The sequence below is a fragment of the Leptinotarsa decemlineata genome, unplaced genomic scaffold (genome assembly GCF_025532065.1).
Source record: "Leptinotarsa decemlineata unplaced genomic scaffold, Ldec_3_MD MMD2_tig00000133_RagTag_RagTag, whole genome shotgun sequence".
Taxonomy (NCBI): Eukaryota; Metazoa; Arthropoda; class Insecta; order Coleoptera; family Chrysomelidae; genus Leptinotarsa; species Leptinotarsa decemlineata.
Window position 1 is genome coordinate 993,142 of NW_027412542.1, and position 24,513 is coordinate 1,017,654.

At 33.3% G+C, this 24,513-nt stretch overlaps 3 protein-coding genes across 6 annotated transcripts in view; 1 reads left to right on the forward strand and 2 right to left on the reverse strand.

The window, feature by feature from the left end:
- The window catches only part of mrj (DnaJ heat shock protein family (Hsp40) member B6 mrj), a 35,526-nt gene extending 21,074 nt beyond the window's left edge, over window positions 1–14,452 (forward strand). For all 4 annotated transcript variants that reach the window (XM_023173892.2, XM_023173897.2, XM_023173894.2 and 1 more), the window contains 3 exons: window positions 5,482–5,658; window positions 6,081–6,345; window positions 12,429–14,452. In XM_023173892.2, the coding sequence (XP_023029660.1) occupies window positions 5,482–5,658; window positions 6,081–6,345; window positions 12,429–12,528 (542 nt within the window). In that variant the 3' untranslated portion in view covers window positions 12,529–14,452. The remainder of the gene's footprint in view (window positions 1–5,481; window positions 5,659–6,080; window positions 6,346–12,428) is intronic.
- Window positions 14,453–16,282: 1,830 nt separating this feature from the next.
- LOC141481243 (uncharacterized) lies at window positions 16,283–17,618 on the reverse strand. The gene is made up of 2 exons (XM_074172481.1): window positions 17,530–17,618; window positions 16,283–17,473 (listed from the first exon to the last, which is right to left on the reverse strand). Exon 2 carries the CDS (start codon window positions 17,453–17,455, stop codon window positions 16,379–16,381), a length of 1,077 nt encoding a protein of 358 aa, XP_074028582.1. The 5' UTR covers window positions 17,456–17,473; window positions 17,530–17,618; the 3' UTR covers window positions 16,283–16,378.
- Window positions 17,619–19,998: 2,380 nt separating this feature from the next.
- On the reverse strand, window positions 19,999–23,831 carry LOC111517661 (uncharacterized). The gene is made up of 2 exons (XM_023173866.2): window positions 23,687–23,831; window positions 19,999–21,909 (listed from the first exon to the last, which is right to left on the reverse strand). The coding sequence occupies exons 1-2, from the start codon at window positions 23,699–23,701 to the stop codon at window positions 20,287–20,289; spliced, it is 1,638 nt and encodes a 545-aa protein (XP_023029634.2). The 5' UTR covers window positions 23,702–23,831; the 3' UTR covers window positions 19,999–20,286.
- Window positions 23,832–24,513: the final 682 nt, after the last annotated feature.

Here is a 24,513-nt window from a genome sequence, read left to right on the forward strand (position 1 = left end):
GCTTCATTTTTTGGCAACGACCAAAATGCTAATAAAACATCAATTTTATTTAACGAGCAAAAACCTGGTAAACACCTAAGCAGAAATCACGTTCTGGATTTGGTCACAAAATTCAGGGAGACAGGTTCGGTTTTAAATGAAAAAAGTGATGTTCAGAGAAGGGTAGTGAATGACGATAATGCGATTGTAGTGTTTGGTCAAGTCATCGCCAATCCCAGGTTAAGTACCAGAGGTTTATCCGCAATGGCAGGAATAAGCCATATGATCGCATGGAGAATCCTTAAAAACCACAAATACCATCCTTACAAAATTAAACTTGTTCGTGAACTCAATGAGGATGATTTTGACCGAAGACAGGAGTTTTGTGAGGGCATGAGTGAAATATTAATGCAAAATCCCGAACTGCTTTATAACATCTGTTATTCGGACGAAAGCTCATTTTATTCAAATGGTTGCGTGAACCGTTACAATTGCCGTTATTGGTCGGATGAAAACCCAAGACAATACGCAGAAATACATACCCAACATCCCCAAAAGTTGAATATCTGGGCCGGAATATTAGGCAATCATATTATAGGTTCATTTTTCATTGATGGAAATTCAACCGGTGATTCTTATTAACAACTTCTTGAAGAGGCAATTCAACCTTCATAAGTAGGTGCCACTCAATTTACCTAAAATGTAATGGTGGTAACCAACCCCATCCCCCGGAGAAATCTCCTCGTAATAAACAAATAATTCGACATCAAATGGACACGTATTAGCAGGTTGTCATAAAAAGCAAAAATTTATTTTTTTTATGAGAGTTCTGAACGTAACTTGCACCTTAAAAACAATTTGATTTATTTTAAAAAGAGTTGAACTCAATGCAAATACCTTTAAAACTTCAAATTATCTCGAAAACTAATCGTCACAAAAATTTTCTGTTGACAGAGTAGTAAAGGTATTCGAAAGACCTCTAAAACAAGGTGCCACTCTCCTTCCCTATCTATCCCTATCTATTATCGAGACGAATAAAAAAAAATAGAAGAGGCGTAAAATATTCAAGTCTTAATATTAATGCTACGATGGTAAAAATCATGTTTTTGAAAATTTACTAAATTAATAATAGAAAATAAAATTTATTCTGAATGAATTCTTTTATTTGATGAACCAAAACTTACTGCATCGAATGTAGCTTTGAAGAGTACCATTGAAGAGCATATCTTAAGAGCTTTCAGATAATGTATCACAAGTAGGTGGTTGCCTTTCAAAAATATGAAGTTGTGGTGGCTGGGGGCAAGGGTGTGAGAGAAAAAACAAGTTAGTCATCACATCATTTGTTTCTCCCTTTGTATTATGAAAGTTGTTTTCAGCGATTTCTTATATTTTATTTGGTTGCTCAGAGATAGACCTTGTAAGTTTTCAAATTGTCACCCTGTGTATGAAACCGGCGCCGACCTACAAACATACCAAATCAACGATATTTCTAACAAATCATTGAGACTTCCCTCTCGCAAAAACTATTGCATTGTTGTCAGTTATATGGACGCCTCATAATCGCTCACATGTATGAAAAATATACGGCACAAGTATACGCGTACCTCCCGAGCGCCACCAAAATAAAAAAGACTCAACTAGAATATACGCCAATACATATAATTTTGACAATGAAATTGATAAATAGGCGCCCATCTGAAATTTTGTCAGATGGAAGATAGGGAACCTCTGAACTGCCTGGCATGGTGAAACAATTCGGCGTCCATATATGGACGCCTCATTGAAACCGGACGCCCGATTGATAGAAAATTGTAAATGTACGGAAGCTCTATTGATAGTTGGATATATATATATATATATATATATATATATATATATATATATATATATATATATATATATATATAGGCAAACCGCGGACACGTGTTTCTGGCTATTGGCCTCATCAGCGCAGTGTAGCCAAGTGCAGAGATGGCAACACTTGGTTGCCAAAATCGAGAAAACAGTACAAACGAACGGAGTCACCAACAGGAGCCTACCGCACATTTGTGATTTCAGTTAGGAGACCTAGAATTTCTAGGATATCCTAACATCACCACGGAGGCAGCTACAGCTACCTGCGTGATTTCTGGGGTCCAGAAACACGTGTCCGCGGTTTGCCAATAATTTTTCTTGAGTGCTGCTTGAGTGAATAAATTATCTGTATCTGATTCCCACCAGATGTGACATCATCGACGAAATTATTTCAAAGAGGAAATAGAATGTTTTCAAACAAATTCAAATAATTTCATGCCTAAATTTGACTTATGTTACTATCGGACTTAAAACCAAAGCTAAAGTCTAATTTCATGTTCGTCTGTTCTAAAAAAAAACGGTCGTGAATAAGTCGTTATATTTTTGGGAAGATTATTATTCAGAAAAGTCTATTAAAAACAATTAGTTTGAATGGGGCGAGCGGGCATGTGCGGCCCTGGCAATCAACTGAAGGCATGTTTGTATTTGTTTTGAAATATGTAGTTGACAATGTTTCTTGTTATGAAAGCTAAGAGACGATAAATGAATGATGTGTTCAATTTTATTTGGCTGCAGTTTAAATTTTTCTAAATAGCAAGTGATTTTGCTGTTATTTCTTATCGTGTGATTAAAAATTGTAATGATTCTGTATACTGATAAATATCATTCATTCAGCTCTTTTCGTATTTCTAAAAATATGTAGTCCTACAATGAACATAGTCATGTATGATCTCACTGGCCAGTGGGAAATAAATGAATGTTCTTAATGAGTATGGGAAAGATACAGAAAAATGATAGTTTTTATCAAATATCGAAAACAACAATTTATCATCTGATTAAACCACAGAAATATAGACTAATTATCTGGAGCACAATTCATTTAGATGAAGATGACTCATTAATCTTTGTTTACTTTCATTACACATCATGTAAGTTCAATTTGTTAATTTTAATCAGATTGTGTATCAATTTTTTTTCGTCTCGTTTTCATACAAAAATTACATAAGTTGATATTATATATCATGTGTTAGTTGAAAAAATAGAATAGGTTTTTCATAACACAAAGAAAACCAATCCAGTAAAATAAACTGCAAAAAAGTTTTCGAAAATTATAATTGCAGTTTGAAGAGTGCAGAATGAGTTTAACAGAAATTTTGTAGATAATGATCTTTGGGAAAAATATTGAAATTTCCTCTATTTTTTCAAATGAACTAAAATTATTATAACTACAAGAAGATCCAATAATGTTTGTGAATACTGTGAAAACTGTCTTAATAGTCACACCTCTAGAAATATCAATATCCAAGAAATAAATTCAACCGATTTTGGGGGCCTATTTGGGGGTCAAAGTATCCATCATTAAGGTCAGGCATTTCATTACAATGGATCCCGTAAAAGGAAACTTCCAAAATAAACTATAAAGGTTACTAATGGAACTTGAAAAGATTTTAGACAACAAAATAAATGACAATTCATTCGTTTGTATAAGTCACGGTCGTCACTATTCTTTAGTTTAAAAACCTTTTAAAAAATCAGACGCCAAACTGGTTCGTCGTTTGGTTCAGGTCAAATGAATCCAAATTACTTTTAATTGAGAAATGTATGAATTATTCCGTTATAAATAGTAATTACGTCCTTATATTAATTATTTTATGACAGAGGAAACGAGAAACTTGAAACTTCGATAATAGTTTTTATTTGACTGATTCCCAGTGGAAGCAGATGACTAATGTATTGTGAAAATCTATGTGAGATGTTATTGAGCAATATTCAGATGACTAAGTTATTAGATCTTATCCAAACAATTAACTGATTCAGTATTTTTTGAACTACATCTTTATATAAATATTTATATCATTGCGTTATCTTTTTTATTCCTAATAATTCGCGATTCCAAGGACAAATTATAATGAAAATAAGAAGTGTGTAAGGTAAATAATTCATCAACATCGAGATATAATTTGTATAGGGTGTCTGCCAGATACTCTACTGACAAATTTGTAGGGGCCATATACTGAAGTAACTATTCAATATTACAACGTTAAAAATGAAAACAACAATAAAACTTAATTGGCGCTCCGGGGCGACTTCATTGATTCCACTGGCGCATTTGCTTTTTCAGCTGCAGGAAAACCCGGAAAAACCTGCAGCACCACATCATCTGAAGTATATGAAAAATTAAAAATATAAAACTTGCGTCTGGATACGAAGTGCTATCGTTGAATCAACAGGTTTTTACCAAGATACACTAGCCCCTCAATTGGATCTCCAGGTGGGAACTGATTCGAGTCTCCCATTTCTGCAGGGGTGCTTGGAAAACCACAATTTTTGACGTCCTGTAAAATTTCTCTGCCCACACTACGACTTCGTTTCCCGATTTAAATATCACCTTGGAATTTGTCTCTTTGTCGTGACCGCTTTTATCAACGAGAGGAAACACTAAAACCTCAAAACTTTAATGTCATATAATCTAAGATAACAATATTAAATCACTTAATTTATGTGAAAGCTATTTTCTGGGTTTTTTGGCGGGGTGTGCAGATTTTTATTACTGGCGTTTCTTCTACTACTGCGGCAGACATCAGAAGCGATGTGGTAAGGTCGCAGTGCCCGAGTTGTTGTTTTATATTATTATTAGTGGGCATGGCATGGATTTGTTTCTCCTAATTGGATTACCTGAGCTTGTTTGTGTGCCGCTAAGGACAGGTCGCCAGATCTTATTAATGTTCATTGCCTCTTCTTTTTTATTGAAATTATTCTTGTGTTTTTGAATTTCCATTGCCTCTCTATATATTCTTGAATAGTAATTTTGTGTTCTATTGAGTAATACTGTATCTTCAAATGAGATAATGTTAGTGCTTCCTTTGTCGAGAGCATGTTAGGCTACAGTTGATTTGTGGATTTATCCAAGTTCTCTGGAGCACTTAGCTAGTTTAAGACTTTGTCTGATAGTTTTTGTTGGCCTAAATTATGATTTTATGTAGTGTTTCTCTAAGATTCTCCCAATCCGGTCTGTAACATTTCCAACATATAGAAGGAAAGCTTTTCCCTTGACCATCATAGCTGGAGTTACTTTGGTGGTCTCCCTCCTAGGTCTTGTGGCCTGCTCGAATTTTCCTACGCTGTACCCATTCCCTTTGAAGCCATTTTTCAAGTGATTTAGTTCCTGAGGACCTGAGAGTCTTTTTTGCACAGAAACAAGATTCTTTATGTAAATTGAACTTTCATAAAATATTCATGAAATAAATATGTTTTATTATAAAATAGTTAAATCTTTCGACAAGCTTACATATCATATGAACTGTATAATATTGAAAATTGATGGGTTTGATTCAACTTGAAGATCATTTTCTTTTTTGTAGAGCTGATAAAGGAAAGCTTATACTTGAAAATGTTTAATAAATCTTTGTTATTTTATGTGCTTCATTACTTTTGAGTTTCTCACTTTCACTGTGAAAAATAATCAAGGTAACATTTTTTTTTTTTCAGAGAAAAAGAGGCGAGTGTATGACCAATATGGAAAAGATGGTTTATTGAATGGTAACAGTCGTGGACGAAGCAGACATGAAGACGACTTTGACTTTGGCGGTTTCGGATTCTTTTCCTTCAGAGACCCAGAGGATGTTTTCAGAGAATTTTTCGGCGCCTCAGTATTTGATCTTCTTGGTAAGTGAATGAAACACACACACACACACACACACACACATACATACAAGCCCATAGGCATGCATCCCCACATCAAACTATTACATACAGGTACTAAATAACAGAACAAAGTGGTCAGGGAATTCAACTTGATAAAAATGCTGAAAATGCTGTATTATATGTTTTTTTGTATTATTTTGCTGGTAGTTTACTTTTTTGTATTTGCTGTCAATATTATATCGCTAAAAATTATAACAATTCTTGTTGTTTTTGCACGTTAGTTTCAAATTGATTCATCTCAATAAAAGAAAAAGTTAAACCTCCTGGAACTACACAAGCATTTCAAAGTAAACTCTTTGTTCTTCCCTGAAATTCCACTTTCCTATTTCAATATTTAATGTAAACATAGCAGTGCATTAGTATTGATGAACTCTTTTATCTAGACCCGCATGGAAGAGATCGAAGACGACACCACAGACACTCCCATCCCCAAAACGCTCTTAGCAACGCATCTTTATTCGGTCCGTTTGGCCTGCAGATTGGTGGAGGCCTCATGGATGACTTTTTCAATACTGGACATTCAGGTGGATTCACTTCATTCAGTTCTCTCAACGCCTCATTCAATGGTGGAACTCCTGGCAATGCCAATGTAAAGAGAACGTCTACTTCTACCAGATTCGTAAATGGCAAGAAGATTACTACGAAAAAGTAAGTTTGATAATTTATTGTATTCCAATTTATTAATTATTAACTTCTGTTTTTATCTATATCATACATTTTCAATTCCAATGAGGGATAAACTGAAAATCTAATATAGATGAATCTTTCACCATTGGAGACTGAAAACTATTAGAAGTAATTCATAAAAAATGCAAAAGGGGCAATCACTCAAGTGTATCACAAACAGTTGATACACTAAAAGAAGAAAAATGTTTTGAGGAAACTAACAACAAATTGTCAATAACCTGTTCTAAAGTCGGATACAGTATGATATAAAAATAACAAAAACAACAATTTGTTCGCATCTTCAAAACAAACTAACACGTTTCAAAAGGCAGGTATATTTCATGTTTAAGCAGAAAATCTATGATCATAGATTATTTCAACTAAGTTTAGACATCGTGAGGGTTTCCTGTGCTTTTTTACTTTGTTCATTCAGTTACTGGAGCCTATGCAGAATCCGTTAGTTATGTTGATATTAAATAGATGGCAGCATGTTTAGGTTTGAAGTGCCGGATTGTTTTTTGTTATTGATCTTCATTTTGTTATTTTGTGTTGTCATGTCAGCTTCACAGCTTTTTAACTTCATTGCTAACGATGTTTTCAGTTTTGTTGATATAATATATATTATTGATTTGTTGATAACCTAATTCTATTTGATTAGAGATTAGAAATCCATTTTCACAACCAACACATCATCAAAATATTACGAGATATTCAATCATGATGGTGAAATATATCACACAGAAATGCATTTGGATACTTAAATTGGTACAAATTGATATGATTAGTGCCTAATCTTTGCTGTCTTTAATTGATCAGTGTCCAAAAATATCAATAAAAGTTTCGATACCTAGATCTTTTATTTTGTTGGTTCTCAAGCAGATAATATGTTAAATTGCTGCCTTGTGCATGCGTTGTATGTGTTTCTACTGAAACGTTGTATCTGTTCACCAAAATTAGCATTTTATAGTACATTGCAGCCACTTTGGATCAGAAATAATTCTTTACTGAAGCTTAGTGAATGCTCCTGAACTAAAAAAATGTTTGAAAGCAAAGTTTGGGTGAAGTAGTCCACTCTGTCCTCATTATCACATAATCATACTTAATTGATTGACAAAAAAATTGTACCACCAATTTCGATAATAAACGAGCCTCCCAAAGACGATCTGTTACATCAACTGCAGAAGAAAATTTGTCTTGTCTTTCGTTGCAGCTTCAATTGCAAAGGAATGGGGTAAAAAAGTCATAAACTCTTTTTCAGTGCTTCATTTGTCATAGACATTATTGATAGATTTTCAAAAATATGCTATGACAATTAGGAAATAACAAGTTTTGAGGAGATAGCAAATCTCTGTTCAATCAGTTTTTTGTAGATGCTCCAAAACGGGTAATATATGAAATACCACAATCATTTTGAATTTCGAATACAATCTCTCTTCAATGATAGTTCTCCCAATTACAGAAAACAAGTGTTTTAGAAACTTGGAAATAGTAGATGAAGAAGAATATTTTGAAATCTTATATCAGGGAAAAAACTCAGCTCCAGGGCATGACTATATCACAAGAAACATGTTGAGAAAGCTGAATTATGAGATTCACAAGTAGGTATATCATAAAAAGCTATGAATTTTGCCTTAAAACTCATTATGTACCTGACAATTGGAAAATGGGCACAATAATTACAATTCCCAAACCAAACAAGGATCACTCCCTTACAGACAGTTATCGTCCGATTACTCTCCTGTCTGTAATTGGCAAAAACTTTGAAAAACTTTTACGAAACCTTTTACTCCAACTGCTTAATGATAAAATTCCAAGCTATCAGTTTGGATATAGACAAGGAAGATCTACTATACATCCTCTAACGATTCTCACAAACAACATTGAAACAACCAAGCTGAACAACAACAAAATGGCAGCGATCTTTCTGGATATGAACAAAGCATTCGGCACAAAGTTCTTTTATTCAAACTGCATCAACTGGGTTGTCCTAACTATCTAGTACATACAATTAGGAATCTGCTAATTGACAGGAAACGGAGAGTTAAAATATTGAGTAGTTTTTCAGACGAATTTATCCCAGAACGGAGAGTTCCACAGGGTTCACCGCTCTCACCATTATTATATAATATTATATAACTTATACAGCTCTGATGTTTATCATCACCAACAAGGCAATATCAACCATTTCAGGCATGAAGCATATATTCTCCAGTATGCAAATGACACCGCTCTAATTGCGCTCGATCAAACGCTAGACAAAGTTATTAACAATTTGGAACATCTTGCAACAATAACAAATAACTGGTTCAATAAATGGAGGCTCCAGCCAAACCCATCTAAGTCTCAGTTCATCATATTTAATCATCGAAATTCCGCAGCTTCTCCAACAATCAACGTTTTCCAACACATCTTACATGCCAAATCGACAGTTGATTACTTAGGTGTTACGCTTGATTCCAGACTAAATTTCAACAGCCATGTCAATAACAAAAAAAAAGAAAGTGATTGCAAGAGCCGCACATTTCACAAGTTTGACAAACCCGGGAGCAGGTGCAAACATATCAACAGCAAGCCGAATATATGAATTAATCTGTCGTCCACTCATTGAATACTCGCACCCACTGTTTCTCAATATCAAACAAAGGGCCTTGAAAATATTTAAAGTATCTGAAACAACGGCTATAAGGAAAATAACAATACCAACCAACCAACAATAATACCAACTCACTGGTATTATCCCTATCGGGAAAAGACTACCGTCACTTACTCAGAAGTTTGCTAGAAAAGATGACAATGTAGAAATCATTAGAAAGTATGCTGTGACAAGAAATCCCCATGCAAGAGTACGACATCGACACCCAACATAAACACTGTTAGAAAAATTAACGCAACTTTATCAATGAAATTGTTTTGTTTGGATAATTCGTGTAATATTTGATCTTTCCTATAACGAATCATGCCGAGATACTTTCATACGGAACAATATCCCTACTTTAACTAGTATATATCTTATGAAAATCCTAATGTATGTCAAAACAAACATCAATTACTTTGAGAAAGTCGGAGATATTTCAAAGTATGCCACTAGAAATTCTAAAAATTTGCGACTGGGCAGGGTTAATCACGCATTCTTTAAAAAAACTGGAATCTACAGAGGATGTTCTTATTTCAACTTGCTTCCTCACAATATTAAATGTTCGTCCATAATAATCTTCAAAAAAGAACTGAGAAAGATTATGAACAAAGGTTGCTTCTACAATATACAAGAATTTGAAAATTATTTAAAAACTATAAATAGTAGTACATAACCAATAAATAAACCTTGTTGGCATCATTAGTGGGTATAATTGTTTACCTGCCCTCTAGTTTTGTGTAAGGTCAGTTGGTATATTGTAATGTTATCTGGATCTGTATCTTAATTGCGATTTTCAGTTATACATAACTCACATCTGTGTATACTAACACACAAATAGTGTATCGGTGTACACAGTGTATTAGTATATACATGGATTTTATCTCCAGTATACTAAGTTTGTATCTGTTGTATGCTATTTAATTGTACACAATTCATATTTTATGTAATTTCCATAAGCTTACCTTGGTTTATATCTCGGCCTTAACCATGTCCTCGGAAAATGGAATTCCTTTTTGTCCTAACCAATTCTGCATGTCTGCTTTTCAGGTGGTCATAGTTGGCAGCTGTTTAACTAATCGGCTGTGATAAGAAGCGTTATTCATTACTATTACCGAATTTGGCTCGACTCGTGAAAGAAGGGATTCAAACCATCCTTCAAAGCGTTGGGCGTCCATGTCTTCGTGATAATCCCCCGTTTTTTTGGATAAAAAAAATTAGTGCACTATCGTCTAAAAAGCCACTCTTGTTACCTATATGGGCGACAATTAGTCGTTGCCCTTTACCTGTTGGTCCGCGTAACCCTGTTGATAAACCGTCCACAAATGCTTGACGATAACTAGTTACAGTAGTATCTTGCCAGATCTTAGATACTGTGTGACCAGCATTCACCCACGTTTCGTCCAGATAATAAATATTTTTGTGAGCAGAACGTATTTCTCTAATAGAGCGAAGGTATCTACGTCGCCATGAGACTATATCTTCTCTTTCAATTAAGACAGACTTACGGTATCGTTTGGCATATATAAATTTTAAATCTTCTTTTATTATTTTCCTTAACTTCTCTTTGCTCATTTTTAGAATGAGATCATTATCCATTCATTCTCAAAAAAAAAGAATGAATGGTATAGCGTACAAAGTTTTTCTGGTACTTGACCAATTCAATTTTTTTTTACCACGACAATGTACTTTTGGAGCTTGCACAATCCCAGTCACCTTTTTTTCACGTACAATGCGTTCAATTGTTGACACGGATATGTCCGTTAAAAATGAACTACAGCTTCCACTGTACGGAGTGTATTTTTTAAATTTTCGTACACTCTACAGACAATCTGTTTTTCTTCTAACGACATAAACTTCTGCTTTCTTTGTACATTACTTGGACCTGCTACGGCATCCATCTTGATACTATAAAAATAATAAAATTCAATCATAGTATTCAGCTATTTGTCAGTTGTTTACTTACCTCAAAAACTATTTTAAAGTTAATGTATTCTGAAAAACACTTTATTGTGAGATTTTCACTAGAACAGATTAACAAATCTGCAACACGTGTTTCGCTGCACAGTAGCTTTTTCAAGCGTGTTCACTAACAAACTGAATTCTACATACATGGTGATTTATATATACTTTTTGAAATATTACTATCTACCTAGAAACTAATAATATTCTAGGAACTAATCAATGATAGTTATACCTGAGTTTTACGAACATTTATACCTGAGTTTAATGACTAGGTCAACTAATTATCTCACAATAAACTGTGAATGTGATGAAAATCTATGATAATGTATTTTGAAAAACAAATATCGGTTAACTCTATCTTATATTTCAAAGTTAATAAACATAACAGTCTATTTAATAAATATAATAAAATATATTTAATAAATACAAAACAAAGTCACCTTCACAAGAAACAGAATACACTACGCCTATGCAGATAAGGACGCTTGATAATGAAGAAACCGAATGACTATTTATGGCATTTTAAGGACTCAAATATAATAGACCTGCGAAGTGTTGACCAGTTTACTGATGTTTCCAAAGTATTTAACGAACTGGTCTACCTATTCGCTCGTACATCCTATCGATATTCTGAAGCTATCTTGTTACGGGGGGAAAATTTTATGGAATCATCTTAGTTTTCAATTATTTACAATGGCGATGCATAGACAATAAAAATGACCCTGGTAAGAATTTAGTTCTAACATTTAACATTGTTGCTGTTACCTCTCAGTTCAATTTGTATATGAGTTACCTTCAGTTGAAAATTGTTATACTATAGTAATATGATGAAAATTTTTAATATCAATCTTTTTCATATAAGATGTCTCCAAAAGGTGTTGAAACATTAATATACTAAAAAAAATATTTTACTAAAATGGAATGTCTTTCATATTGTCGTGGGTAATGTCTTCTTCAGCAAACAGATTATCTATTTAACAGAAAAGTGTTTTCATGCAATGATGAATGCAAATCAAAAATAGGTGTTCGGAGACTTATTTGATAGGTTGAAACTCTACCACTCTGCTACTTCTTTTTCACAATAACATCCATAATTAATCAAAGAGGCCTTGCAAGAATCTCTATACTACTCAAAATATATCACTCCGTCTCTAATGGAATTAGAATGTATAACAGCATATCTGCAAATTTTCTGGAAGAAACTCGACCTTATGTTCCGAAATTATATTTATTGAATGGACTTCTCTTATACTGTGTAGGAATTTCTGTCACAACATACTGTGTATGTACATATATATTTGTGTGTATTTTTATATGAGTGTAGACAAATATATACTTTAACTTAAAATATAACGTGCTTTATACCCTGGGGTCTTTTAAATCAAGTACTCTTTATGTTTCTTATTGACTCATTTCTTGATCTGGTACTATACCAATCATATAATTGTAATAATAATTTTTTTTTCAGGGTTTATGAAAATGGACGAGAAACTGTTTTGTCTTACGAAAACGATGTTCTGAAATCAAAGACTGTGAATGGAATTTCTCAGAGTTTAACATACAGTTAAATACCACTGATTATATATAATTTTGTCCCTCTGTTAGCCTAATTGTAGTACTTACTCCCTTCAGAAACATTATAAATGTGATTTGATGTATTGTAGACCATTTCCAGGCTGGGCACACACAAAAATCCCATATATTTTGACTACTTGCAGTTTATTCAAGTTAAATTCGGAGAGATGACATGATCATAATTCAATCGCAGGAAATTACAATCCCCGCTTTTATCACAAAATTATCATACCTAATGTTAACAACACATTTGCCAATAAAATGCTAAATAAAGCTCATAATTTCATTACAATTTGCCAACATTCACTCAGTTACCTTGTAAATTGTATGCAGCATGATTTTATTTACTGTCGTGTTGCAGACAAGCATTTCATTTGTTTACTTTTACAAAAGTTCTAGTAATGATGGTTCAAGATGTACAAAACTGGAGCCATATTTATTTTCAAATGAAATTTCTTTCTGCAACAAAAATATCACGGTCTTACCGTGTTCAATAATGTATTTTAGATGTTGAGATTATGGAATTGTAACCAATATTTTGCTCAAATACAAAAAGCCAAATATACAAATGCCCTAATGCCATATTATATTGAGAGTAGCTTTCCATGTTTGATGATCTTTCTTATTTAAATGTTGCTATAGGACAAGTGATAACAGTATTTGTACAACTGCACGTGAGTCTTTCCGCTTGTATAAACATGTTTGTAAGAGAGAATTTGATGTATTGCACGTTTTCATTAGTTATTTTGTTTATTTGAATTCAAAATATTTCCTGGAAAAATTTGCTCAGAATGGTATTTTTGTTTTTGGATTTCTATTACATACTGAGAGTATTGAAGACATGAGGTACTGCACGTTAGTCTTTCCTCTTGTATAAACATGTTTGTAAGAGAGAATTTTATGTGTTGCACAACTTGTTCATCAGTTATTTTGTTTATTTGAATTCAAATTGTTTTTCTGGAAAATTTTGCTCAGAATGGCTTTTTTGTTTTTGGATTTCTATTACATACTGAGACTATTAAAACATGAGGCACTGAACGTGAGTCTTTCTGCTTGTATAAACATGTTTGTAAGAGAGAATTTGATGTGTTGGACAACTTCTTCATTAGTTATTTTGTTTATTTAAATTCAAATTATTTCCTGGAAAAATTTGCTCCGAATGGCTTTTTTGTTTTTGGATTTCTATTACATACTGAGAGTACTAAAGACAAGGCACTGCACGTGAGTCTTTCCTCTTGTATAAACATGTTTGTAAGAGATTATTATATGTGTTGCACAATTTGTTCATCAGTTATTTTGTTTATTAGAATTCAAATTGTTTCCTGGAAAAATTTGCTCAGAATGGCTTTTTAGTTTTTGGATTTCTATTACATCGTAAGAGTTTTGACATGAGGCACTGGATCAAGGAGAGGTGGTTGATTGATTGTGTTTCATTTACTTTCACTTCACAACCAGCTTTTAGTATCGGAGCTGTGATATTGACAAGTTTAAAATCGTTTTTGTGCTTGTTATCAATAACACAAAATGGTTATTAATAGTTGGGGACAGGCACAAAATCAAATTTCAAGTATTGTCAAACCTTGAATGTGAACTTCTTTTCATTGGGTAGTATACCAATTGGGTTTTTCTGAACAAAATTGTTATACATATTTTCCCATTCAGTGGCTCCTGTCTTTCATTTTCAAGTTCATTGTAGGTGTAAAATTTTTCCTTTTCAAATCCAACAAATTGGGTGGATATATTGGCAAAGAACTACCAATTTTAACTTTGTTGCTCTATCCGGTGCTCATAATAACTGAAATGGAAATAAAGATTATTAAACTGCATTAGCTTATTATTTTTACATTTATTTTTATTTAAGTTATTAAATTCATTATGATTTATAATTTTTAAGTTGTAATAAAAGTTGAAGAATTATTATTTTCCTTTCATTTCTTTCCCTGGCAGAGACAAATCAATGGTTGTCTATTTTCTGTTTTTCCTTAGTTTTTTAGTATTTTGCAATAGTGAATATCTTTTTTTAGAATCAATAAAAAAGCAATATTCCTACAGGGATGTATATGAAGACAATTCGAATAGAGTTTAAATCACCAAAAACCGCATGGGAGCTAACACCCAGTTCTTACGTCATCCCACGTATCGTTTGTGATGGGTCAGGGTCCTCAAATCCTCGTCTTGGACTACTGTAGGTCGCAAACCAACGTCGAACAGAGCGTTCATTAACACTATCATTGCTAAATACCTGGTTAATTTTTCGGGCTCTTTCGGCAGCGCTTCGTAGAGAAAAATTGACCGATAATAGCATAATGACATCATATAGTAATAAGCTGAAGAAAGGCATAAAATTAAATGAATAGCATCAATGTATGTATTAAAAAATTCCTTTTCAATCAGTATATACCATGACACAGTAATACATATTTATTGAGCTACAAAAACACTGACATTAAAACAGACAAAACAACCTAAAACCTTCTGAAAGAATTACAATCAACATTGATAGAGATCTTTTCTGTAACTGGTGAACAAATAACTAATTGTCATTACATAAACCAAGTGGAAAGGATGTCTTTCCCAATAAATTTCTTTCCTGGACACATTTGTTTTTATAAGTATCTAAAAATCTGTGGAAGATGCGATATTTTCAATTTGTACCTAGTGTCCCGAAGATTATCTAGAGAGCTTACGCCTTTTGTTACCTATTGCAGTTTTTTTAAACAACAGGAATTTTAGACAGATCGTATTTAATAGTAAATCATGCATGGGAAAGAAAGGTTTTGGCTTTCTACTTCTCCATCTTCATATAAAAAATGTGGGAATCTCCCGAAGGAAGGAAAAGAGCAATACATTTCTGGTTTGTGTCTGAAAGTTATTTATTTGCACAATGTGGGAACACATCTTTGTGAAGAGTTTATTTCGAAAGGTATTGCTTTCTCCCTTCTTTTGGAAGATTCCTACATTTTTTTGTATAGATGGAGAAGTAGAAAGCCAGAACCTTTCCCAAAGTGCATTTCAATGTTTATAGGAAAGTTTGTGTTCGAAAGTTACTTCTTTACATGAACTACACATATTTGTATAAAGTTTATTTTGAAATTAATTGCTTTCTTCCCTTCTATGGAAGACTTCCACACTTTTTATGTATAGAGATGGAGAATTAGAAAGCCCAAACCTTTCTTTAACGAAAATTGATCCCTCATAAAAATATAGACCTTTCAATTTATAAAACAATATCCCAACTACAATTGAAAAATGATTGCAGTAGTACAAACCTAAAGGTTAAACTTTTAAAATCAAATTCATGTAATTTTCTTATTACACGTGAGGTGTAGTTTTTGAAATTCATATAATTATAATTGTAACCATTAAACACACTAAAATGGAAAAAGCTAGCTTATACTGAAAAATATTACAGTTCTGACATCTAAAATATAACCTCATACTAACTAACTTTCAATGTGGAAACACCTAGTTGGGTATTTCCCAGTGTAAACTGCTCACCCCAGTTTACATTGTTCAGAGATTTTCTAAAAGCATTGTAGGAGATGCAAAAGTTCTTACCATTATGTCTTAGGTTCACAATATATGGAATAGATGGACGGCAATATTTGTATCTACATAGGAGTAGTAGTTTATTTAACCATATGATGTAGTTAATACATAAAAGTTGATGAATATAAAAAAATACGAAAAATTAAAGTTCACATATATAAGCAGACTATAATGTTTAGGAAAATGATATAAATAGAATTAAGACATACACAAGTTTTTAATCAAAATGCATTATGACATACACAAAATTAAGACATATTTTAGATGGACGAATAAAATTAACAATTCAGCGAATCATTTCTTTTTATGGCAACATATCTGTTCGTGTTCTTGAATATCTTTAACAAATCCTATAATTTCACAACCCTTCAATCTGTTAATACAGGATAAAATTGCATTTTCAGCAAAATGTTCTAACGAATCATTTCTCAATTTGATATTTTGACATCTGCTAGACAGGCATCGCTTGTTGTTGGACCTGCAGTCGCTGCAAACGCTGTGGCCTGATGAACAAAGAAAAATTGGTGGACTCATGATGTTTCCACAAATTTGGCATTCTAGAACACGATGCTCGTAGTTGGTGTCTTGTTCGCCTTTCTTTTCATTTTTTACATTGACAGAAATTATGATTCTATCCAGCGACTGCCCAAGGAAAATTCTCAAATCATTTTTTTTCACCACAGTATCTATCTGTCTGAAAATTTTTGAAGTTATTGATGCGAAATAATCCGCATGATGCGTATTTTGACATGTGGCGATCCAACATTTTTTGCATTCACTGTGTACGAAAAATGGAACAACACTCTTATTATACAAAGTAACACATGAAGACGTACTTTTCAGACTAACTTCAAATACAAAATCTGAGTTTTTACCAAGAGAATAAACACCGATAGCGAGACATTCAGTGTTTTGAAAAATAGCCAGAACGAACGAATTGTGACCAACTGTGATAAAATGAGTGGAAGTTCTTTTTTCAATTTCATCCAAGTTCCATAGTTGTGGCGAAAATCTTAGTGAGTCATGTGACGAAGTCAAATGGGCTTGTACTGAATCTGCTTTCAATCTATTCTTAGGACAAAATGGGCATTCAACTAGCAGTTTAGGACAAACTTCTTCATGCTCCGAAACCTTTCCCCATTCCATTCTTTCCTGACAGTCCTTATACATACATGGAAATATAGCACCAGTTACAAATCTTTCATAAAGTTCCGCTCTTCTACCTAAGTCAGATTTTAGAAAGATACACCGACCGCATCTGTAAGCATCATGTTCCTTTGTGTAGTATATCGGTGGAACTGAGAGATAATTTTTACAATTCTCGCATTTGAAATCTTCAATTTTCTCTCTAGTTATCGTTACAGCTTTCATATTTTCAATGCCAAACTACTGAAAAATCAAAATAAGTAGAAAACTTCTAAACTACACTTGATATTTGAACTAACCACGATGTGAACACAAAGAAAATTTGTTCTACTAATTACTCTGAATTTGTTATCTAAAATTTATATATCATTTTACATGAACTTTTTTTTATTTTTATTATCAGAGATAAGGTGAAAATTATCGTCGATAGATTTTGCATAATTCATTTCTAATAAAGAGAACAAAGGAAAATTATTCATATTGATTAGTGATTGTGGGTTTTACAGAAATTAGCAAACTAAACTCTGAGATTAATTCTACTTTTATAAAGGGTTGAAAAAGGAGAATAACATCCGTTTTTTGCGAACACCGGTATCTCGGTGCCTCTTAGGCCATGAAAGAAGCTTCCTGTAAATGAGGATTATCAAATTTTAGAACACGAGTTGTATCAACTCTAGAGGAAAAACGGCTATCTTTGAAGCGCATACGGCAGTGGCGATTCTAAGCATAAAATTCACTCTGAATGAAATGAATTTATTATTACAGGTTGTTTTCATTTTCTATGATGAACAAGCCAAAACGTTTTTTTTACCAAAAAAACTAATCTCATCTTAAAAATTCTTTTTTCAGTTCAAACATATATCTCATTGCCTAAGTGTAATTCTCACTTCTGTGCTTGAAGAAAGCTCTACTTACTCCACCTTAAAACAGAGTGAATATACAGGGCTATTCAAATTCGTTTCTGTACATGGGGATCTCGTAAACGATAAGTGATAGAGTGTCGGTTAAACTGTGGCAAAGTTGCGTATTTCAGAGACATATTCAATGATGTAAAGAAATTGAATATAACTCTTTTGGTTCTGGAGATATACAGGAAAAACCAAAAATCCCAAATTATTTTTTTGCCTATATCTTCTTTATTCGCAGACATATTAAAAATTTGTCCACATTTTGCTATTGACACTTAATGTGGGCTCTCAGAATATATCCATGAATCTTTTATACAGGGTGTCATCTGACTTGGGCCACCCCCATCTTCAAATTTTTAAATACGGACCTGTATTTTTGTTGTAGTTTTTGGATCGTAGATGTTTACTTCATACTGAGAAATTAAATTAAATTTTATATTTCGGGATGTTTCGGTAATATTCGATTATAATTGTGTGAATTATTCTCTTTTAAATTACGGCCCTGGAAATTGGTTGACTGAGTTGAATAAAAACACAATAGCAACTTTCACGTCTCCCTATGTACCGTAGAGTTTTTTTCATTTTTAGGTACCTATTCATATTTTTTCCATTGCTCTGAGCGTTTTTTACAATGAACTTCAAAAAAGAAAACTTTTTATGATTATTTGAAACATATCTACATCAAAAATATATTATATGTGTCGAATTTAGAAACATCAAAGTCAAAGCCTCTATTATGATAAGAATTAATTTTTTTTAATATCTCCAATTTTTCGAAAAAGAATGATAAGTTATGATACATCAATCAAAAGGTAAAAACTTTCTCAACGGCATATTGTTAGTCAGGTAAATGCACAACTTTGCCCCAATTTAACCATCTTCGTATCTCTCATGATATCCGAGATCACAATGGTGAGGATCAAATTTGAAACACCCTGTATAAACATATCAAAAATAGATTTCAGAAATGAACTTGAGTGAAAATGTTATCGAAATTATTCTAAAATGGAAATCGATCAAGTTCTTTGAATTATAAGGTGGTGTTCTACCTTGTGCAGTTGCAGAATGTAGCAATATTTGGTTCGATCGATGACCTATTTATTTTGTGGAAATTTATATTGAATAACAAAAGTTCTTCACTCTATCCTATATGTAACAATATATCTGTAGCTGAGAAAATATAAGAAGAAATTTGATTGAATTTATACATATGAAAAAAGTCCTCGGATCCGAAATTTTTTTTCAGGGGGACATATTTTACACATTGATTTCAACCCCTTAGCAGTAGCAGCATACTTTCCATCTTTTGAAAGGACAATAAATTGACTTTGAAATGACTCTTCGTTTCTTGAATTTGAACTGCGGGTTTTCGAGAAATATTTTATTGAATAGTGATGACCTGTTACCTCCACACAATATTGGTACTACCAGTATTTTGATATTGTGAAGAATAACGCGGGTGTTATTTCTTGGTGTTCTTTAGTGAGGAGGTACCGTTAATCTTCTAAGAGTTCAGGCTGGATCGTAAATTTCTCCACAAATTTCTTCATATGTTGTATTGATCTCATTGAAAATTATATAAATTATCATAATAGCTGATTTAGCAAACGTTATGCCATATAAATTATTTCTATAGGGTATCAAAGTTGATGCCAAATAAAGAAAAATCTTCAAAAAAATTATCTTCTCAAGTTTTGGGACACGTCCCTGAAGACGCCAATTTTGTTGATGTAACATTGAGAAATTCAAAAGCATAGTTTCATCATTGCTGTGTTTATAACCTGAAAATAGAGCAGGAGCATGTGTGTATTTTCGATACCTTTCAAACAATACCATAGTTTCAGTAAAGCCAAATTTATCTTGAAATATATTTATTTCACTTGTTGGATTAACAAAAACATTTATAAAAAGTATAAAATCATATATATCATCAAGTTAAAATACGTAGGAATATATATTTGCACATGTTTCATCTATTTACATCTCGTGTAACAATATGCACATGTCATTGGGTCATCAAGTCATTCTGCAGTTATACGTGAACGCCAAGAAGTGATCAACGCTATGTATCGAGGAAGATCTTTTCGACATTTATATACACGTTCGGAGGTCAGTCTCAAATCCTAATTTTGACATATCGAATCACAATCAATCATCATAGCCTTCTCTATCTGCTGAACTTTTAGAAAGATACCACTTTTCTTTGAAAATCTTCTGTTTATGTGTCACAGGAACATGCTGAGACTGTTTTCCTTCAATACCCTCCTGGTCGGAGTCTTTGGAATATTTGTAGGATTTATACCGCATGCTTTGTTTCTTGGCAGAGCCTCTAGGGTGCTTTTTTTCTGGGTACTCGTATCTACTACCATAGATGATCTCATCTTTTTTGCCGGATTTATAAAACTTTTTAGGGTACTTATTTACTTTTGTGACATGCCTTGTCGATCCTCTATTGCTATCGTCTTCATCATCATCCTCTATATCATCATGATCTCTCAAAGAAAGATGGTGGTCCTCATCGTCATCGTCAAATGAGTATCTTTCACGTTCCGGACCCTCATAGTTATCAGAGTCATCCTCATGTTGGTAGTACTCTTCATTCTCTTCATTATTTTCCTCCTTATCTTCTTCCTCTTTATTTTCTTCAACTGGTTTTTCTTCTTCCCTATGTTCTGGTTTCTTTTGCTGTCTTCCAGTATTTGGCGGGGCAGTAGAAGGGATATTGATGGGCTGTTGTTGACTTTTTGGAGGGGGTTGGAATCTACTTTGAGTTAATAAAGGATGAGCTGATGGAGGTACTAAGTTCTGTCTAGGTACTCCAGGGTGATTGTAATTTACTATTGGTTGCCTTTGAGGAAATTGTTGACTGGAGTGGTAAAAAGTTTGTGGATTTTGAAAATGCGGAGTATTTGGATCGTAAATGAATCTGCCGTTCACGTAAATGTATTTCTTTGGTCCAGCATACTGGGGTTGAACGTTGTACAGAGGATGTAGTTTAAAGCTGTTAAAGGGCTGGAGGTTGTTTTGCACGAGATGACCGTGTTGCACAGGAGTGACTATTGTTTCTGATCCTACAACACTAGGGGCGTTGTTTTGAAGAATAGGTTTATATGCTGGTACAGTTACACCTGGGTTGTAGTTATTCTGGCTCATGACAGTGGCAGCGGTGTTTTGTAAGAGAGGCTTATATGCTGGTGCAGCCAACTCTTGGTTAAAGTTATTCGAGGCCACGACATTAGAGGCGCTATTCTGTAAAAAAGGTTTGTGTGCAGCTCCTCCTAACATGTGATTGAAGTTATTCTGGCTCAAGACGCTAGGTGAGCTGCTATGTAGAAATGGCTTGTACCCTTGTCCTGCTATGTCTTGATTGAAACTACTGGTGCTCACAACGTTGGGGGCATTGTTGTGGAGGAAGGGTTTGTACGCTTGCCCTGACAACTCTTGGTTGAAGTTTTGCCCAGGTTGAAAGAGTTGCTTCAACTGAACACTGGGACCTGCGTTTGTTGGTGACTGATCAAATTCATTCAAAACTTGTTCAGTAGACACCTTCACCAATGAACTGGGTTCCTCAATTATTGATGCTGGCCTCACGTTGGGAAAGTAAACGTTTGCGTTTCGAAGTACCAAGGAGTGTTTATCGGGGTTCAGCCATACTATATTGGATTCGCCGTAATTTTGGATATCGCCTGATAAGTTTCTTTTTGTTTTGTTTTTGGCCTCTGTGATGTTCGACCCTTCCACGATCCAAAGTGAAGATAACACAAATATAATCTGGAAACAAAGGAGAGTGCTGATTACATAATTTCTTGATGTTGATATGAGTATTGATAAGCCAATATTGCGTTCATCCTCGTTGAAAATTAAATCATTGTTGATGTGTGCATGTTTAGAAACAACACATTCAAATATTTCATGAAATCTGAATTTGCTGTTTGTTTAAAAATAGTTTGAATGCTAAATACTATTTATTATTTTGCTTTTATTACTATGGTTTTATATTAATAATTATTAATTTTGTTTGGATAAAAACTTTTGACACGAGAACAAAACCTTTTTTTACTTTCTAATTCTTCTTCAATATATAGAAAATGAAGAACTAACGAAGGAAAGGTTAAGTAAATGAATCGATAAAAATATAATATTATTATGTTATTATATAGGTTGGACACACAAAAAATACCGAAAACCAATATCATTGAGAGAATTTATTGTGATGTTCTGTTTTGCAAATGAAATGTCTATATTCTTTCTTCTTATCATTCGAATGATTGTCCGCAGATGTACCTAATCCATGTGTTACAAGATAAATCACCTGATAGCGAAAGGCTTCAATATATTGATAGGTAGAATTTGGAACCTCTGGATTCTATTGAAAACATTTTTCTCAGACCAGAAAAAAATAGTGTCTTTCAAAACGTGTTTCGCTTACCAAGTTAGCATCATCAGGAGATAACTAAGACCCTTGGTCATCTCCTGCTAAAGCTCTTAATCCTAACCCTTGGTTAGCGAAACATGCGCAGAGAGTTGTTTCATAAATTCAAAAGTGGAGACCTACACAAATCTGTTTGTTCATTAAGGGTTCTATATTTTGAGTTTTAATTGATTTATTGATTTCCATGGCTTCCAACAAATTCATTTTCCTTCCTTCACTACATGTATGCCAGACCGGGAGAAATTTCGAAGTAAGACTCCGTGAACACATCGTTTAGACAAAAAATATTCTGTGTACGAACCTCTACAAGAAACAAACCACAAAATAAGTAAGGAAAATCTCAAAATCTTACATACATGTAGTAAAGGAAGGAAAATGAATTTGTTGGAAGCCATGGAAATCAATAAATCAATTAAAAACTCAAAATATAGAACCCTTAACGAACAGTGCATTCATAGTGAAGGTTGATCAAGATATTCAATTTCTAATGAAATAAAAGAATAAAAAATATCAAAATAGAGTTTCGACACTGACTTGAATAAAAACCCAGCGGAAAAATTAACAGCATTTTCTTAATTTTATTTCATATAATGAAGCAGTTCTTCAGTGAAAGCAACGTATTTGGGTAATTTTTGATAGGCAATTAAATAAATTAAACCAACAAGCAGGGAAGTGCAGTCAAAACCAAATGCATATTTGGAATGCTCAGATTGAAAATGTATATAAAAGTAACACAGAATGGTTTAAACGATGGGTGAAAAAATGTACAGACCCGATGAAAAAAAGTGAAATAAGATAGAAACACTTATGTAGGAAGTAGGAATCCCAGTCACAAGAAATAATGAAATTAAACAGCTAATACAAATAAATAATAATAAATAGAAAAACCAACAAAGTTGAATTCTAGAGGAAACAGATTCCTCATTGAAAGGATATAAGATAGATATGAGCAAGTGGTGAAATGTAAGACCGACTGGGGCAAGGGAAAATAAGGCGCAAAATAAAGGTTCATACCGTAGATAGGATCTTATTTTGTCAACAATAATTGCTAGTTTATTCAAACTAAAGAAAACGTCTCGTGAAATATTTTTTTTTAGAAAATAATGAAGTACTTACAATTGACGACTTCATGCTCTTTATGCAAAGATCTAGTTTTTACTGATGAAAGTTCAGATTCTTAGTCGACTTATATATACTTTCCCTGCTGTGATCTGTTGGGAAGGAAGTGCATTATAATTTTTTCAATATGAATATTTTAAACGAATTTTTCCCAGTTAGGTGAACACAAAAAAGGTGAATGTGATTGAATTAGTTGCCAACGAAATTAGAATGAATTTATTTGATAGCATTTCTGCGGTTGTCACACTTTTTGATTTCCACTTGGTGTTTGTTTATTTCACGCTTCAACTGCTTATGTCCGCTGAAACTGAGGGTCAAACACTTTAAGGTGCCCGCGAAATGGAATACAAGTGCACTTTTTTTCCGTTCCGTTATTTCATTTAGGAAAATAGCAACTTTGCTTCGTCTTGAAATTGCATCGCATTGTAACAAGAAATGAACTTTTTTAAATCATCAAACTACGGTTTGGTACGCCAATTCAGAGCGATTTTTATTTTTTATGAACCACGATTTCCCGTTTCGAAAATTAATTGTTATTGGAGGTTTGTGAAATTACATCATTCTTGGTAACGTCTTGTAGGTACATAATTTTTGGAGTTGAAATATGTAGCTCTGTTGTGCCAGCGACGCAAAGTACTGAGTTCCTATAGAACGTTCCTCAATAAATAAGGGAAAGATAATAAAGAGTTAATTAGGTGATCATTAGATATTTATAGTAAACCTATATTCCATAATTGCTATGGGGCTCATGGACCTGAAAACCACCATGACTGATGTACTGGGTTCTTATAGTACGTTTCTCAATAAATATAAGGGCAAGAGAA